Source organism: Bubalus kerabau, chromosome 3 (assembly GCF_029407905.1).
Source record: "Bubalus kerabau isolate K-KA32 ecotype Philippines breed swamp buffalo chromosome 3, PCC_UOA_SB_1v2, whole genome shotgun sequence".
Taxonomy (NCBI): Eukaryota; Metazoa; Chordata; class Mammalia; order Artiodactyla; family Bovidae; genus Bubalus; species Bubalus kerabau.
In genome coordinates this window covers 98,128,399-98,146,523 of record NC_073626.1, presented here as the reverse complement: position 1 = coordinate 98,146,523, position 18,125 = coordinate 98,128,399, and the positions used below count along the sequence as shown (strand labels likewise).

General features: G+C 37.6%; 1 protein-coding gene across 20 annotated transcripts in view; it reads right to left on the bottom strand.

Moving 5' to 3' along the window:
• NEB (nebulin) overlaps positions 1 to 18,125 on the bottom strand; it is a 218,335-nt gene that overhangs the window by 169,742 nt on the left and 30,468 nt on the right. For all 20 annotated transcript variants that reach the window (XM_055572601.1, XM_055572582.1, XM_055572581.1 and 17 more), the window contains exons 21-34: positions 17,939 to 18,040; positions 17,732 to 17,839; positions 17,538 to 17,642; positions 16,402 to 16,500; positions 13,734 to 13,838; positions 13,052 to 13,159; positions 12,853 to 12,966; positions 9,192 to 9,389; positions 7,109 to 7,216; positions 4,698 to 4,796; positions 3,809 to 3,913; positions 3,614 to 3,721; positions 1,774 to 2,085; positions 1,463 to 1,669 (exon numbers count right to left, since the gene is read on the bottom strand). In XM_055572601.1, coding sequence (XP_055428576.1) covers positions 1,463 to 1,669; positions 1,774 to 2,085; positions 3,614 to 3,721; positions 3,809 to 3,913; positions 4,698 to 4,796; positions 7,109 to 7,216; positions 9,192 to 9,389; positions 12,853 to 12,966; positions 13,052 to 13,159; positions 13,734 to 13,838; positions 16,402 to 16,500; positions 17,538 to 17,642; positions 17,732 to 17,839; positions 17,939 to 18,040 — 1,878 coding nt within the window. The remainder of the gene's footprint in view (positions 1 to 1,462; positions 1,670 to 1,773; positions 2,086 to 3,613; positions 3,722 to 3,808; positions 3,914 to 4,697; positions 4,797 to 7,108; positions 7,217 to 9,191; positions 9,390 to 12,852; positions 12,967 to 13,051; positions 13,160 to 13,733; positions 13,839 to 16,401; positions 16,501 to 17,537; positions 17,643 to 17,731; positions 17,840 to 17,938; positions 18,041 to 18,125) is intronic.

The window sequence follows — 18,125 nt, the reverse complement described above, 5'->3', positions numbered from 1 at the left end:
GAAGGAAATGGCGGCCCACTCCAGTGTTCTTGCCTGGAGAATCCCAGGGACGGGGGAGCCTGGTGGGCTGCCGTCTATGGGGTCGCACAGAGTTGGACACAACTGAAGTGACTTAGCAGCTACTTCTTTAGCATGGAATACCATATGGAAACCAGTGTACATGTATCACAAGTAAAATCTGAAATGACTAATATCTAAATGAATCCCCACCCAAATACAAAATAATTCCTTGCAGGAATCTAAGAGCTATCTTCACTTCTTCCTCACTGCCTTTAGAAACCATCTCTACTCATTCTGAGAGTCTCATTAATTTCATCTTCTAAACATTTCCTTTCCCACAGCTATTGCCTGAGTTAAGCCCAAATAAGGCTTCTGTTGAATTTCTGTAGCAGCTTTCTAATTCATCTCCTTGCCTCCAGTCCTTCCCTTCTCCAATACAACCTCGGCATTTTTTGCCAATTACTTTTAAAACACAGATCTCATTATAGAACTCCATGGATTAAACATCTTCAGAACTTCTTGTTACCTACCCACTGAAGTCCAGACTATGAATTAGCATGCAAGACCTTCAATAATTGATTATAATCCTGGATTCGTCATCCTTCACTGTCCTTCCATTCACTAGTTCTTGACAGTCATGTTTTTCGTTTTGTCAGGAAAGTGGCATTTCTTATTTGCCAGAGAGGCTCTGGCAAGGAGTTGCTCTCTCCCCTTGTACCTACTTAGCACTGCCTCTCCTGTAACATGTCTCTCTATATGGTGATGCTGTTTCTATCCATGCTTCTGTCTTATACTCTTGTCCTGTATTTGTTTTATCCTACATCCTACTCATTCTCATCCATCTTTATATCATCAGCACATAATACAAAAGTATTCAAAAACATTCATTCATTGAATTAATGAGTGAGTGCTTTTGATGTCCCTTTATTACTCTTCCATACACCAAAATTTCCTTTAGATCTATGTTTAGCCAGAGCATATACATTGTTCATGGACAGGCAGGCAAACAATTTACTAATCTCTGCCAAGACATAAGTAAAGTCTAATAATTGTGTATGATGATTTCTGAGGTGCAAAATCAACTACTTGTGTATTATTTCACTGTATTAATATTTTACATAGGAAAAGCAAATACAGAAATCTTTATATAGAATGGACTATGATGAATTTGCCACAATAAGATGTGGGGATTTAAGAATAGAATGTTTTGTACTATGTCAAATTTATTCAATAACACAGAATTTCGAGGCAGTTAGAAATGGAAGATGTTTAAAAAAAAGGAAAAAAGCAAAATAGAAAATGTTAGTATCCAAAGTAAAAATAATTATAATTATTATTTTTAAATAAATAATTCTAAAAGGAACAGAATAAAATTTTCAAATTTGTCCAGAGAATAAAAATGGCAAGCTGATTTTTTTAAAGCCCCTCCATCCTCTTGCATGCTCGGTTTTGTTGTACTCACATCACTGACTTGCTGTGTGTTCTGTTTTGCCTGGACCATAACTGGGGAGTCCACGATGCTGGTAAATTTGAGGGTATCTGGATGTTGCCTGTACTTCTTTTCATTCAGGGCATCACCTGCTTTTTTAACTTTTTCTACCTCCAGACTGCCAATGGGTACCCAGCCTATGCCTCTCATCCAGTTGTTGTAGTCTTCCTTATAGACATTCTACAGCAAAAGAGGAAGAGAGGAGTGAGTGCCCCAGGCAGTGGGTTCTCTCACAAGGCTCCCACCTTAGAGGGAGACTGTCTCGTGGAATAAACATCACTTACATCGCTCTGTATGTGCATCATGTTTTTAGACAACTCCAGGTCCATGGCATCAGGCAGGTAGGTGTAGTGATGGAGTGAATGCTTATAGTTGACATTGCTGGCAACATCTTGAGCTTTCTTAGCTGCCACAATGTTGACCATATCATGGGGCGTGTTGTGTTTGGTCTTTGTCTTCTCATAGTCTTTTTTATACTCCCGGTCTGACTGTATTTTGGCCACATTCATATAATGAACCAGTTTAGGATCATCTTGGAGACTTTGTAAGCCAACCATTTTCCCTTTGGCTTTTTCATAATCTTTTTTGTATTGGACCTATTGGAAAAAAAGGTGGGTATATATTTTAAGTTAGGAAGATTTTACTGAACATTTGAGACAGTGATTTGAAGCAACTGAGCTCCCCAGAAATTATTTTCATAACCAAACAATTTGATATTGGCCTGTATATATTTGCAATGTAGCCTGGTAAAATTAAAATTAAATGAGTCCATTTGGTTGCCTGTAGTTGCTTCTGCTACCCAAGAGAGGTTGGGGTGGGGGTGTTACTATAATCCACATCAGTGACAAAGTAAAACAAGTTCTTTTCCACTTGGACAGTGATAGAGACAATGAAAACTTAAATATTTGGACTCCTCTGGTGGCTTATACCGTCTGAGCCACCAGGGAAGCCCAAATATTTCACAATCTCCACCAATTATACTATGCTTCTAAAACCAAATACCTAGCTATTTTAGGAGCAGTAGTAGAAGAATCTTACTAGTAATAGTACAATTTTAATGAGTCTTTGGATATTCAAAAGCAGACCCAGAACAAGTAATATGCAACACTAATTGACTCTGAATAATAAAGTGGAGAGACCTGAGCTTCCTTGAGGAGACCTGGGAAGAAGCCCAGGAAGCTGAGAAGCAGAGACATGAAGGAAAGTTTGTGTGAATGTTGGGATGGGGTGGCTGGAAGGGAACACCACAGAGAAATGAGATCAATGAGAAATCCTGGAGCAGGGCTTTTAGGACATAGACTTCCATTATTCAATCTTAGTGTATTTACATTGGGGCAGTGTTAACTTCACATCAGTCAGTCAGTCAAGTTGTGCTTGGGATTTGGAAGGATACTAAGCAGCAGCAGCTGTGTTCCATCTCTGGATCGTGCAGAGGAGAAAGAATAAGTCCAGGGAAGGAGAGCCCAGCTGAGCCAGAGCAAAACCATCCTGTGCAAATCAGGAGCCTGAGATGGTCAGAAAGGTAAAGCCTCAGGCAAAGTAGCAATGGTGGGGAGGGCATCCTACTTCTGGCAGGACAGCAGGAAAGGCCTTGAGGCCATTTTATTTACATCTCACAGAGGAAGTGACTTCAATTCCCATCTGGATTGAAATAAGATAAGAAAAACAAGTCTTGACTTTAATGAAACCTAATGACTGACTATTAGGGGCTCCGGCACTGGAAGTCCATTCATCAGTCTGTAGACGCAAAGAAGTAAAAACAGAGGTATGGGAAAGAGAGAATTCATAGAAATTAAGCAAGTTTTGAGATAAAAGTTTACCATCAGGAGGTTATGATGATGTAAATAGCAAGTAACTTCTTTATATCTATCAGAGGAATGACATGAATTTGTGCAGAATTATAAAAGAGAATTTAAAATTAGGGGGCTTGATTAGAACAGATCACTCAAGGTTATACAAATCCTTACCCCCAAGAAAATTCAGATCTGTTTAGAGAATTTTCCTTCCTGAATTGTTTCAGCCTGGCTTGCTCCAAGTCAGGGACACCAGACGTGGTAACTTGGGTAACAAGCCCACCAACCCACATTTTCTGGTTACACACAGGAGACCACCAGCTGGACTTACGTCACTTGCTGCCTGCCTGGCTGCTTTGGCAGCTTTGATGGGAATCGCATCAATTCTCAGGTCATATCCCTTCTTGCTCAAATCTTTCAAGTCTGCTTTGTACAAATTCTGCAAGAAAAATGTCATTTGAAGATAACTCAGACCACATGCAGAAAAGGCTTAACCCTCCATGAGCAACTGAACCCTCGTGCACACCTCACTGATATTGTAGGCATTGACTTTAGCCTGAATGAACTGGGGCAGGTCTGCTGGCAGACTGTACTTGTGAATAACTTCCTCTCCTTTGGCTTTGTAGGCAACCTGAAAGGGAATACAAAGCATAAACAAATGAATAAAGTACAGGAAAGTGTTTAATGGCACAGGAAAATTTCTGAGCAGATCACACTGCATAGAGGAGTTTTTTATGAAACACACACTCAGAGCCATCTCCATATTCACTTGAAAATATCTGTAGGCATTTAAGTCTCCTATGCCATTGCACAGGGTCTGATCTTAGTGCCAGTTTAGCCTTGGCAAAAGTCCCTTGGTATGAGATAAGAACCTCCAGATTGAGGTGGGGCACCTACCTAGAAGCCCAGGGAGGTGACCCAATGACAAAGATAACCTCCAGACACTTTTTTGAGCATAGGAAAAGATAATAGGGTAGGATTCACAAACTCCCTATATTATACTTTGTGAGCAGTGAGTGACTAACGGAACTTAGGGATAGTTTTTACTAAGCATGATTTTTGTGTTAACTCTGACTTAAAATAGTAACTCCTTCATATGATATAGTATCTACATTCACTTTCCTAATCTTTCCTAGATACAAGTTTGTGTTTCTGATTATCAAAGAAGTCCCTCTTACCTTGTCCTTGGAAAGCAACGTATAATTGTGCTAAAAAAAATTGTCAGCACAAAATACACAATCTTCTAAAGATATAAATAGGGTGTGACTTTTATTAATGAAAAGCTGAGGGATTATACTGTTGCTCACATACTCAAGTCTCTTTAGATTGTGTGATAAGTACAGTGATCATTACATTTGGAATACACATAGATTTGTATTAGTTAACATTTAAATACAGAGAGAATTAGCACTTACATCACTCCTCTGGGCTTGGTTAATCTTAGATTGTACTATAATTGGAGCATCTTCAATTGAAGTAAACTTGAGAGTATCTGGATGTTGGCGATATTTTTTCTGTTTGATGAATTAAAAAGACAAAAAGAATATTACTTTCACCAAAAGCTAATATGTATCAAAATCTTACAAATTCATTTTGTAGGGACAAGAATTTTTCCTGATTTTTAAAATGTAAAAATACTAGATTTTTTGTTGTCTTGGGTAGGTGCAGGGGGAATGAATACAATACAAAAGCCAGCATTTTAAGCGATTCGTTTTAATTTTCAATTGTTTGGGGAAAGTACAGACCAATACAACTTTCAGGAACCGACTTCACTCTCTTAATTTCTTGCTTATGATATGAAAGAAGGCACTGTCAGATCAGTAGAATCCTGAAACCTCACAGAGCTTTCTAAAGGATTAACAGAAAAGAGGCAAGGACAAGTGGAGTAGTTTTACATGACACTTAGAAGCTCTCAGGGGTGCCATTTTCCCTGTCACAGTTTTCCAGTTGAGGAACTAGGGCAACAGCTCTGGGTTACCAACAAAGAAGGGAGGACTTTCACTTTGCAAGCCTTAATGTGGTTAATACATAAATTATCACCAAAGTGCTGAAGAGACACAGGAGAGGGGACAGTGGGAAGGTGTCTCAATTGGGAGCTATCAACATCAGCCACCCTCATTCCTATATTCTTTTCCTAGTTTTCTTCCTTCATGCATATTATAATCCCTCTCTGTGTATATAGAAGCATCCCCTCTTTCCACTTCAGATTTCTGAAAACCACCAACCCAGAAGAGCTCCTTCTGAATGACCTCTCTTGAGTAGATAAAGGAGTTTCTACCCAAAATAAACAAACAGCAGTACAAAACAACAAGAACAAAAACTTGGGTGTGGAAGACAACCCTCACTGGGCACCTCTGATCCTGCTTTGTGTGGTCTAACTTCCTGGGTGACAGATAAACCTTACAGCAGTGGCAATGTTCAGCTGTTGTCAAAGAAGGGACTGCTTTAAGAACCCCAGGATCATCACTGTTTCTTTTTAGACTGAATAACAATATATATACTACTTCAAAGTCATCAGGAATATAGCACAGGGAACAATAATACTTCAAAGAAAAGTGTTTCTATAATTGTCATTATATGCATAATTTACAATCACCATATTTTGGGGGAAAAATATGCGTATGCCCAGTTGGACAACCAAAATGTGATATAGCCATACAAAGGAATACTACTAATAAAAAGAAACATATTTCGGACACATGTAGAAGTATGGATGAACCTCAAAAACATTACGCTAAGTGAAAGAATCCTGATTCAAAAGATATTTCTGGAAAAGACAAAATTATAGAGATGGAAAGAAGATCTGTAATTGTCTGGGGTCGAAAATGGGTGTGGGAATTTTGGGGGGAAAAAAAATTTAGCATCTTAAAATTCAATTGTGGGTCTGACATCACTGAATATATGCCAGCAGCCAACTCCCTCCTAACTATTTTGAAGGCAAAGTATGTGAGTAGCCTCCATAATTTCAAATATTCTTTTTCCTGCTGCTAAAACAATTCCTAACTAGTAGGGGGAATCTCGGAGAAGGCAGTGGCACCCCACTCCAGTACTCCTGCCTGGAAAATCCCATGGGCGGAGGAGTCTGGTAGGCTGCAGTCCATGGGGTCGCTAAGAGTCGGACACGACTGAGTGACTTCACTTTAACTTTTCACTTTCACGCAATGGAGAAGGAAATGGCAACCCACTCCAGTGTTCTTGCCTGGAGAATTCCAGGGACAGAGGAGCCTGGTGAGCTGCCGTCTCTGGGGTCACACAGAGTTGGACACGACTAAAGTGACGCAGCAGCAGGGGGAATCTCATGAAACCCAAGGCCAAAATTGAAGCAACCTTGAACTAATCTCTTGATACATCCAGTGACCTAACCAAACTTCCAGTCCAGCCTCCCTTGACCATGATGATTTCACTCCTGCTTTATGTATTTCAAAGTATATTACTCACTCACTAGCTTGCTTCTGAAAAATAAAGATGTGTTTACCATTCAAAAAAAAAATTCTGTGTGGGGATGGCTATACAACTGTATGGACTTAATAAAACTTGTCAAGGTGTACACTTAAAAATATGTAAATTCTGTGGTATGCAAACTATACCTCAATAAAGTTGTTGAAGATATTTCTGCCATCAATGGTTAACATAAATGACTTTGGTGATGTGAAGGGGTACAATTATCTACTGAGATAATGAAAACACGTGATAATTTGGTTTCTTCCTGTAGCAACAATACCAGAAAATGAGGTGGTAAAGGAGGCCCTTCCCGTGGTTTGGGGGAGTTTAACATGGCACATTCACAACTCTGTCTCTGTGACACACAGAGAGGTGATGTCTGTACCTCATTCAGAATGTCTGACGCTCGCTTTGCCTTTTCCATTTCTAAGGACCCATAAGGCACCCAGCCACAACCCTTCATCCAGCTGTTGTAGTCAGCTTTGTATTCCACCTAGAACACCGAGAGAAAGGTTATACTTCTTTATTCAGAGCCATCCTTATTTGTAAAATCATTAACATTTTTCCCCCCAAAATGCTTGTAAGATTTCTGACCAGATTCCTTACTCCATGCATTGAAGTTATTTTAAACATTTCCTTGGGGAGAGATTTTTAACAGTCCTTAGGTTTTCACTGTTCTTTCTAGTTGGCATATATTCTCCTTCATTCTTATTTCCCAAGTATGTGGAATTATAATTCCGATCCGGAAAATGCTAAATTCAAAACTATATTTCAAAGAACAAATGAAATTGCTATATTTTGATCATCAGATCTGTTTGCTCACTAGAACACTAGTATTGTGTTTCTATGTCACTAAAGGCCATATTGAAGATGGATAATTTTGCTTATTTGCTGATAAGACTTGATAGTAATTATTTGTACTAAGTGTTTACACACATTGCCTTCACGTGTAATGGTCAGCTTAAGAGTGTTTCTCCATTAGCTAACAATGCATTTTAAAATAGTTGTATTCAATAATTTGCTCATGGAGAGCGGTTATCATTTGGAATTGAACCTATCTGGGGGACAGTTACTTGATGCTATTAAAATAATAACCTACTGTTAACCAACTCTTGTTGTCTGGCTATAGATGATACCTAAAACATATGCTCTAGATACAAAATTTAGATCAGTGGGGGCCTTTTAAATGGAATGAAAAATCAAGAAACCACTGGTTCCTGCCTTTGAGAAAACTGATCTATTTGGGAGGATGAGACATAAAAAAAATGAAACAAACAAAAGGATAATAATGCATAAAATAGAATTTTTAGTCATGAGAATGTAAAATTGTACAGCTGATATAGAAAATAGTATAGCAGTTTCTCAAAAAATTAAAAATAGAACTATTTTATCATCCAGAAATTCTACTTCTGTGTATATACTCAAAAGGATTGAAAGCGGGGCCTTAAAGATATTCATGCACCCATGTTCATTGTAGCATTATTCTCAGTAGCCAAAAGGTGGAAACTACCCAAATGTTCACTGACGGATGAATGGATAAATCAAATACCATATATACATGCAAAATGGAACATTATTCAGCCTCAAAAAGGAAGGAAATTGTGACACACACACTATGAATGAACCTTGAGGACATCATGCTAAATGATATAAGCCAATCAGAAAAAGGCACGCACTACATAATTCCATTGATGTGAGATCAAAGAAAGTAGAAGGGTGGTTGACAGGGGCTGAGGGGAAGAGGAAATGGGGATTATTTAATGCACATAAGATTTAATTCTTGTAAGATGAAAAAGTTCTGAGGCTGATTTTACAACAGTGTAATTAACTGCTGCTGAACTGTACACTTAAAAATGGTAAATATGGCCAACATTATGTTATGCATATTTTACCACTAAAAAAAAATTGAATTGTTAGGACAAGGTGTTCAGTTGTATAGCTCAGACAAACTGATTTGCCTAAAGATGTTTTGATCTGCAGGAAAAAACCCAGCTATCATAAAAAGTAATATGATAAATCATACATTTTATTTTCAGACAAGATAGCAACCTATACAAAATTTACTGACTGATGAATGTGATAATTATGCTAATAGTGATGATAAAACTAGCAAATGTTTATTGAGAATTCACCAGGGCCTGGCACCATGCTAAGAGTATTTTGAATGCATTTAAATAATCACAACAATTCTTTTATATTATTCCAATTTTATAAGGAGGACTCTAAACTCAGCAAGTTTGATCAGTTTCCCAAAAGCAATATGATGGGGTGCCTGCCAACCCCAGGCCTTTCTAACTCTGAAGAGTGTGCTCTCATAGAATCCCCAGGATCATTTTCTCATCACATATTGGCTGCATACAGAAGACAGTGTAGACATTTATGAGAATTGCCAAAAACATCACTAAGCTTAGAAACCCTTCTCAGTTTCTACCTTAAATAGCAGGAATAGAGAAAATCTGGTTACTCACATCGCTCTGCAGTGCATAAGCCTTCTTGGCAAGATCCACATTAACGCTGTCGGGCGGGTAGCTGTAATTGTGTAAGAGGTGCTTATAGTCTACATCGCTGGCAATTGCCTGAGATTTCTTAGCATGAGTGAGTGGGAGCATGTCGAGAGGTGCCGTGTAGATAGTTTTTGACTTTTCATAGTCTTTACGATATTCACGCTGTGAACAAGAAATTACCAATTATTAATACAAACCTTCAATGGATTTGCAGAAAAGCAGAGATCTCTATTAAGCAATAAATACAAGTTAGAGATATAGACCCAAACATCTAGTTAGTGATTTTTTTCTTAGAATTTGATGTTTCACTTGTTGAACACCTCCCCCCTCAAATCACACATGGACAGATTTTCTCCAATCTTTTTTTTTTAGATTAAAGAGAAACTGTCAGACATTATGAATGGGCCACAGTTTCTGGTTCAGCCAACTATTATTTTATTTTAAAATAGGGTTTTTCAAGGACCACTAATAAGCATTATTTCTACCAAGGTAATAATTGTTGAAGAGTTTTCCACTAAAAAAGTATTTTTTAAATTATCAAAAATTATATGACAATCACTTCATACTTCTGATTGTATAAAATGAATACTTTGTAAATAGGGCTGTACACTTGACTTCTTGACTTTTCTAAAGTCATCTTTAAATGAATAGTTACAGATTTTTCAACCTGACTATTCTAGTTTGGACAATAAATAAGCTCCACTGAGAACCCCAAAGGTTTTTGTTCATACTAAGTTTAATTTTGGTTACAATTTAAAAGAAGCTTCAGATTTCAGCAGCTACAAGACCTCAAAGGAGAAAAATTTATGAAACTGAGCCATGAAAGTAACCTTGGTCTTTATGTACAGTGTTCTCATAAACCAGATGTCCTGACTGGGCCTCAGAAGGAACTTTCATTGGCTGGTTTTCTGGAATGGTTGGAGAGGATGCTAATTAGGTCAAAGCCCAGCTTCATCATGTTTGCTCACCAATTACCTTAACAGAAAAATTCCGGCCCAGTACTCTTAGGAAAATTCTAAACCCATTATATTTCCCTATAATCACATAAGGGTGATTACAGTGATCCAAAGTAGCAAGTATGGATGTGCATTATCAAGTTCCTGTAGGAATTCCTTCTGCAAATCATCTGATCTTTTAGCTTTACTAGGGGATGTAATCTTCCTTTTAATCTTTCATGGGTAGTCAGTTTCATAGAATAAATCTCTCTCTTAACTGTTTAATCTAGGCCCTGGTTTATGATGTTAAAATATGGCCACTTTCTGATGGCATGCAAGAACACCGAAAAAAAACTTTGTCTTTATTAGAAATAAACAGATAAAGCAATGTTGTAATAGCAGTTGGTGTGTGGAAGTGCTTTTGACTAAACTGTTTCCGTCATGCAGCTTATCCCTTGACCAGGTATCAAACTCATGCCCTGGCAGGGAAAGCACAGAGTCCTAACCACTAGATCACCAGGGAATTCCCTCATTTATGTTGTTCTAACTCTCGTTCAAATTCAAACCAGCTCACACCTGTCAGTACATATAAAAGGTTGTCAAAGATCCAAACGGCTATATTTCTAAGTTGAAGTATAGTTGATTTACAATATTAGTTTCAGGTGGATAGTAAGTCAGTAGTTTTATAGATTACATTCCATGAAAAGTTACAAGATAATGGCTATAACTGTGATAATTCTGTGCTCTAAAATATATCCTAATTGTGTATCTATTTTATACATAAGCAGTTAGTATCTCTTAATCCCCTACCCCTATCTTGCCCCTCTCTCCCTCTTCCCACGGGTAACTACAAGTTTGTTTTCTGTATCTATCTCTGTTTTGTTATGTACGTTCATTTTATTTTCTAGATTCCACACTCAAGCGATATCATACAATATTTGTCTTTCTCTGACTTATTTTACAAACATAATATTCTCTAGGTACAACCACACTGCTGCAAATGGCAGAATTTCCTTCTTATTTATGGCTGAGCGATACTCAATAGTATACATATACCACATCTTGTTTATCCATTCATTTGTTGGACACTTAGGTTGCTTCCATATTTAGCTATTGTAAATAAGGCTGCTGCGAATACTGGGATGAATGTATCTTTTTGAACTAGAGTCTTCCTCTTTTCTAGGTATAAGCCCAGGAGTGGGACTGCTGGATCATATGGTAGCTCCACTTTCAGTTTTTCAAGGAACCTCCATACTGTTTTCCATAATGGCTGCACCAATTTACATTCCCACCAACAGTGTAGGAGAGTTCTCTTTTCTCTATATCCTTGCCAATATTTGTTATTTTTAGACTTTTGATGATAGGCATTCTAATAGATGTGAGGTGATATCTCATGGTTGTTTTGATTTGTATTTCTCTAATAATTAGCTATGTTGAACATTTTTTTATTTTAAATTTATTTTTTAATTGAAGAATAATTGCTTTACAGAATTTTGATGGTTTCTGCCAAAAAATCAACCATGTTGAACATCTTTTCATGTGCCTGTTAGCCATCTATATGCCTTCTTTGGAAAAATGTCTATTCAAATTTTCTGCCCTTTTTTTTTTGGATTGTTTCCTTGATACTGATCTGTATGAGCTGTTTATATATTTTGGATGTTAACCCCTTGTGAGTTATATCATTCGCAAATATTTTCTATTTCATAGGTTGTCTCTTCATTTTGCTATGCAAAAACTTCCCTAACCCTAATTTGTTTTTGTTTTTATTTCTTTTGCCTTATGAGACAGATCCCCCCAAATATTACTACAATTTATATCAAAGAGTGTCCTACCTAGATTCTCTTCTAGGAGTTTCATGATTTCAGGTCTTTAATGCATTTTGAGTTTATTTTTGTATATGGAGGGAATGCTCTAATCTCACCCTTTCACACATGGTTAAAATGAAAGCAAAAGATATAAATACCTTTCTCTTTCATCATGAAAAACTAATATTTCAAGCTATGTTGAACATTCTTACCACTCTTAAGGGATTTGCTAAGCATTTTAAAATATAGTGTATATTATAATTTGTGATAGTGTATGTTTGCCTCTCTATGCTAAGAATTTTAACTGGAAGATGATAGATGGCCTAAAGGCAATATTTAAGGAATCCATGAATTCTCTGAAAGGTAAAGGTGCAAAAAACCTCCATTTTTCTGAAGAGATAATCCAAATATTTTATCAGATTCTCAAATGTAACTATAATTAATGGTATATTTTTCCTTAGATCTAGGTCAATACTAATTACTAAAGTCAATAAAGAGCAAGGTTCACTATACTAAGATTTTTATCTCTGACTCATGATTTTTCTTTCAAAATAAGTCCACTTTTTAAAACTTAATTTTAGAAGTTACTCTTCAATTAGAAAATATGAAAATACCTTAATGTTTTCCAAATGATGCTAAAAATTATACTCAATATTCTACTAAATATGAGCACATAGGTCTTTCAAAGTGAAATGGTAATCAAGTACAAATAATTTATCTCCTCAAACATGAGGGGAACAAAAACTTGGGGAATCATTCTACTTTTAAAGTTCTGCTCAGCAGTTTGTTGTTGTGAACCTGATGCAATCCTTTTACATCATTATCCTTGGCCATATTAACTGGGACACAATACTAAAAACAAGACAGATTGAGAAAAGCACTCACATCACTCTGGTTTTTGGCCGTCTTCAACGAGTGCAGCATCTTGGGGTCATCATTAATACTAAGAGCTCCAGTCATCTTCCCTTTGCTTTTCTCATAGTCTTTCTTGTACATCACCTGTAAGGACATCACACGAGTGAGATCCCACTCATCAGGAAGCATCATTGAGGCCCCCGCGCCCAGGTGCCCAGGCCATACTCACATCACTAGCAATCTTGGTGTTGGCTTTGGCTGCCAGCAGGGGAATGGCGTCCACCTTAATGTCAAACTTCTTAGCTTTGGTCTTCTCCCAGTCATGTTTATAAATATTCTGGACAGAAAAATTTCAGCACAGGAATTTTAAGAACAATAACTAATACAGATTAACTCAGTAAAAATTTAAAAACAGATCAAAACTTTGTATATAGACTTACTTTACCTACTTAATACTATATTTACCAAATGATAATATAGCTTATTATCTATCCTCTAGCTTCTTTCCTCCACCACAAAATAAGTATAATATACTCTTTCCAGGGTTCTGTAAACTTTCTAAAGACTCTGCTATCTTGATACATAAAGGATAATATAACCTGACAACCAATTGGAGAAGGGGAAATGTGACATTTCCTTATGAGAGTATGAGAGATCTTGTCAAACTCTAGGGATTGGTGGGGAGGAAGGGGGCAGGGTGATTGAAAGAATGTTTTTGATAGTAACAGAGACTGTGGAAAATGAAATCAAATGGCTACCAGAAAGTCTTAAGAGCATTTAAGTTCAAAAGCTCCATTTGGCACTCTGGCAAGCATCTCAACAGTTGTTTATTTGCATAACTCCTAATCTGGTCCTTTTAAGCATTCATAATATTTCCTCTTCATCCATACACCAACATGTATGGTACTCACATCACTCAGGTTATAGGCGTTGACTCTGTGTTGTATAAACTGTGGAGCATCTGCTGGTATATGGCACTTGAATTTCTCACCTTCATGCTTTGCCTTGTAATTCAGCTGAAAAGCAATAGAGAATGGCCAAACAGGTCAGGGTAGGAACTTCCTTGAGTTTATAAAGGAGAATGTATATAGCTAAGTCATTACTATCCTTTTTAGAAAAATGACTCAAAGAAATAGTCTATCCAGTCAAAATTCAGCATAGGATCCAGACTCACTTCCTCTTTCATGGACACTGGTATAAGACAACCCTGGGTTATCATTTTGTAAATGCCATCACAATGTATATATGGGAACCTCATTGTCCTCTGGGGTGTGCCTTGAGAACACGAACCCTCAAAATCTATGTAATCAGAGCACTGACTAATAACTCTAAATAGAATGCTAGAACAGCTTAAAAAAGATACATAAATTCTTATCAAAAGTACAAGATATGGGACTTTATTTGAAATTTTTAAAAGGTGACATTAGGTGGAAGGAAGAGAATGTAAAGAAGGAATGAGGCTGTTGAATTTTGGAGTTAAAGGCAAATGCACTGAGAAGAACCATGCATTTCAGATTCTTCAAGACAGAACCCCTGACCTCACCAGGACAAGGAGAAGAGAGGGTGGTTCCTGGGCACCATGCACAAGATTACATTCCTCTGCCGCTTGCCAAGCTCAGTTGCAGCACTGATGTTATTAGTATTTGAAAGTAGTGCAAGTCGCTCAGTTGTGTCTGACTCTTTGCGACCCCATGAACTATACAGTTTATGGAATTCTCCTGGCCAGAATACTGGAGTGGGTAGCCATTCCTTTCTCCAGGGGATCTTCCCGACCCAGAGACTGAACCCAGGTCTCCTGCATTGCAGGCAGATTCTTTACCAACTGAGCCACCAGGGAAGCCCAGGAATTCTGGTGTGGGTAGCCTATCCCTTCTCCAGGGGATCTTCCCGGCCCAGGAAGGGAACTGGGGTCTCTGGCACTGCAGGCAGATTCTTTACCAGCTGAGCTACCAGGGAAGCCCGATGTTAGCTAGTTGTCCTTCATTGGAACACAAAATATTAATATGCTGGGAAAAGTTGCACATGAACCAACATGTCTTTTGGATTACATTGACACCATTACTTTCTTTTTTAAATTTTGTTGGTGTATAATTGCATTACAGTGTTATGGAGAAAACAATAATTCCAAAAGATATATGCATCCCAAAGTTCATGGAAGTACTATTTACAACAGCCAGGACATGGAAGCAACCTAAAGGTCCATCAACAGAGGAATGGATAAAGAAGATGTGGCACATATATATATATATATATACACACACACACACACAATGGACTATTATTCAGCCATAAAAAGGAACAAACTCATGCCATTTTCAGAGACATGGTAGGACCTAGAGATTGTCATACAGAGTAAAGCAAGTCAGAAAAACAAATTGATCATTTATTAGTATGATTAACTAATATATTAATATATTTTATTAATATCAATATATTACTAATATAATTAAGTATATTAATAGTATATTGATATATATTAATAGTAATATGATTTGTTATATATAAATCATATATTGATATGATTTGTATATATTAATCATATATTAATGCATGTATGTAGAATGTAGAAAAATGGTAGACATTCCTTTACTAACTGCACATGAGATAATTCATGTTACTAAAAACCACGTTTAAGTACAGCAAATGGAATATTACATCTTCCTGTCTTGAGGAACACATTCTACTCCTCAGGATTTAGCTGGCTACTCAGGGCTTCCCTGGTGGCTCAGTTGGTAAAGAATTTGCCTGCAATGCAGGAGACCTGGGTTTGATCCCTGGGTTGGGAAGATCCCCTGGAGAAGGGAATGACTACCCATTCTAGTATTCCTGCCTGGAGAATTCCATGGACAGAGGAGGCTGGTGGGCTACAGTCCATGGGGTTGCCAAAGAGTTGGACATGACTGAGCAATGAACACATACCTAGCTACTCAAAGTGGGGACTAGGGAGTTTATATAAGTCCCTCCAGGCCTACCAAACCAGAATCTCCATTTATCACCCACATACACGTCAATATTTGAGAAGCACTGCTGCATGGCTGGATCATTCTACTTTAGACCTCCCTTGACTTCCTAATCCAAAGTGCACCCCCATTACTTTCTCACACATCATCTGATTTGAATTCTATATTATCAACATCCTATATTAGTTTTTGTATTATTGTCTGGCATCTTCCTTGTTTCTGTGCTCTTTTTCTTTCTGTAAAGCCTTTGTTGGCAAACTTAGGAATGGGGAAAATTTGCCTTGTTACCTACTCAAGTAGCTGTTTTTATTGTCATTTAAGTTGCCTTGAAATTTTAGTATGCATTATTTTTGGAATGTGAGAGATCCTAATGAGCAAATTCCCACTAAAAATCGAGGAGTTATTGCAGAATTATTAGTCATTCTTACTATTGTCTGACACCATTCTTCCTGAGGCTACAATTCAGTCTAGCAGCTTCATTTGCATTTTATTGACTATATGAAAAAAGTGACATTACTGGAATAACAGATGAGCCCATGAAGGTGAAATATGTAGATGCTGACATCCAATAAGCAAAGCATTCTGGGTCACCCACGCCTGCATTAATCAGGCCACTTACATCACTAAGCTGCTTTGTGTTGAGCTGGGCTTGCAACAGTACAGGAGAATCAGTGACAGCTGTGAATTTGGTCTTATCTGGATGAACTTTGTAGGTATGCTACAAAAGAAGAGGTCTGTTAATGAAATTTCATAATGTTTCTTTAGATTCTTGTTCATATACACAATAACGTGTACAAAGTTTCCAGCCAAAAATACAGTGCATTTCGTCCTTGAAAACTTGGTTGATGTGCTCTCACTTCCTCTCTCTTTCTCTATCTCCCTCTCTCCTGAAGTTGCCTCCAAACTAATTTCCCTGCCACAATTCAGCAACCAGATTAGCCTCCCCCTGCAGAAGCCTTACAATGGCTCGCCACTGGACTCGGGTTCAGTGTAAAGTGTACATTGGCCTACCAGCCCTCCCCTACAGAATCCACCTCCCTCCATCTCCTACCATTTTACCTCTTACTGCTGTCCCTTCCCTGGTATATGTCAGTTACATCATGCTTTCAAGTCCTTACACGCTGAGTGTGTTTCTTCTCAGGCTGTTCTTCCCACTGCTCTTCCCTGGATCTTGGCACGGCTATAGTCTTTGCCTTAGACATTCCTTGACCACCCAACCTATGGTATCCATCCAGTCCCCATCACCCACATCATTCTATTTCAACCCTATAGCATCACTTTAGTTTTCTGATCTATCTTTTTAGTTTCTATGTTCTTTGTTTATCGTCTGTCTCTCCTTCTCAGATGCACACTGAACAAGCAGCAGCCCAGCTTGTCCCCTATTCTTTCTCAGCACCAAGGACAGTGTCTGGCACATGCCAGCCCATCATGTAAAATATACACCTATCTCTTACAAATCACCATGTTCACTCTTTCCCCAAAAGTCATGTGTGTGTGTGTGTGTGTGAGTGTGTGTATGTATTTGTGTAGATATATGTATATACAAACTAGTGGAAATAAAGGTTTATAAAACCTGAAATCATTTTGTAACAAATAATTTTCTTCATAGTAATTTTTATATTCCCCAATTCTATCTAAAAAATAAAATTTAACATCTGCGAACCATTAGATGCTAGCATTTAAACTGCTGAATTGACCACTAGATGGCACAAGAATGCCAAACACAATCTCAAAACTTCAGGGCAGCTGACTTACATCTTTACACTGGTCTAGCTTCTTGATTGCTTCGTATTCTTGTGTTATTGTCTGAGGGAAATAGCATTTCCCTTTATCTTCTTCATATTCTGCTTTGTAATTTTTCTGTAATGAGAAAGAACAAAAATAGATCATGATTTCTATTGTCCCCAACAATGTTACTGAGAAGCATGAACAATTGTCTTCAAACTTACGTCACTGTTTTGAGCTGAAACTTTCAAGCAATGTACTTGATATGGGTCCTCAAAACTGCCTATATAATGTCCCAAAACATTCTGTACATACGAATCTTTATATTTAGCCTGAAAAAGAAAACATATGTTTTCAAACTCAAATAGACAGTTATTTATCAGACAGAAGGAGAGCCCTCAAACCCGAGAGGTAACCGTGGCCTTTCGAACCTCACTGAAGTTCTTCAGAAGGGTATCAAGTTGATATTTAGGAGTCTCACAGTAATTCATGCTCTTTGCCTTTGTCTTCTCATAGTTTTCCTTGTATAATCTCTGTCAAAGGAAAAAGAAAATTAAACAAAGAAAATGAAAGAATATATCTCATGGAATAGAAGCTATTCATGTCACTGCTATACTT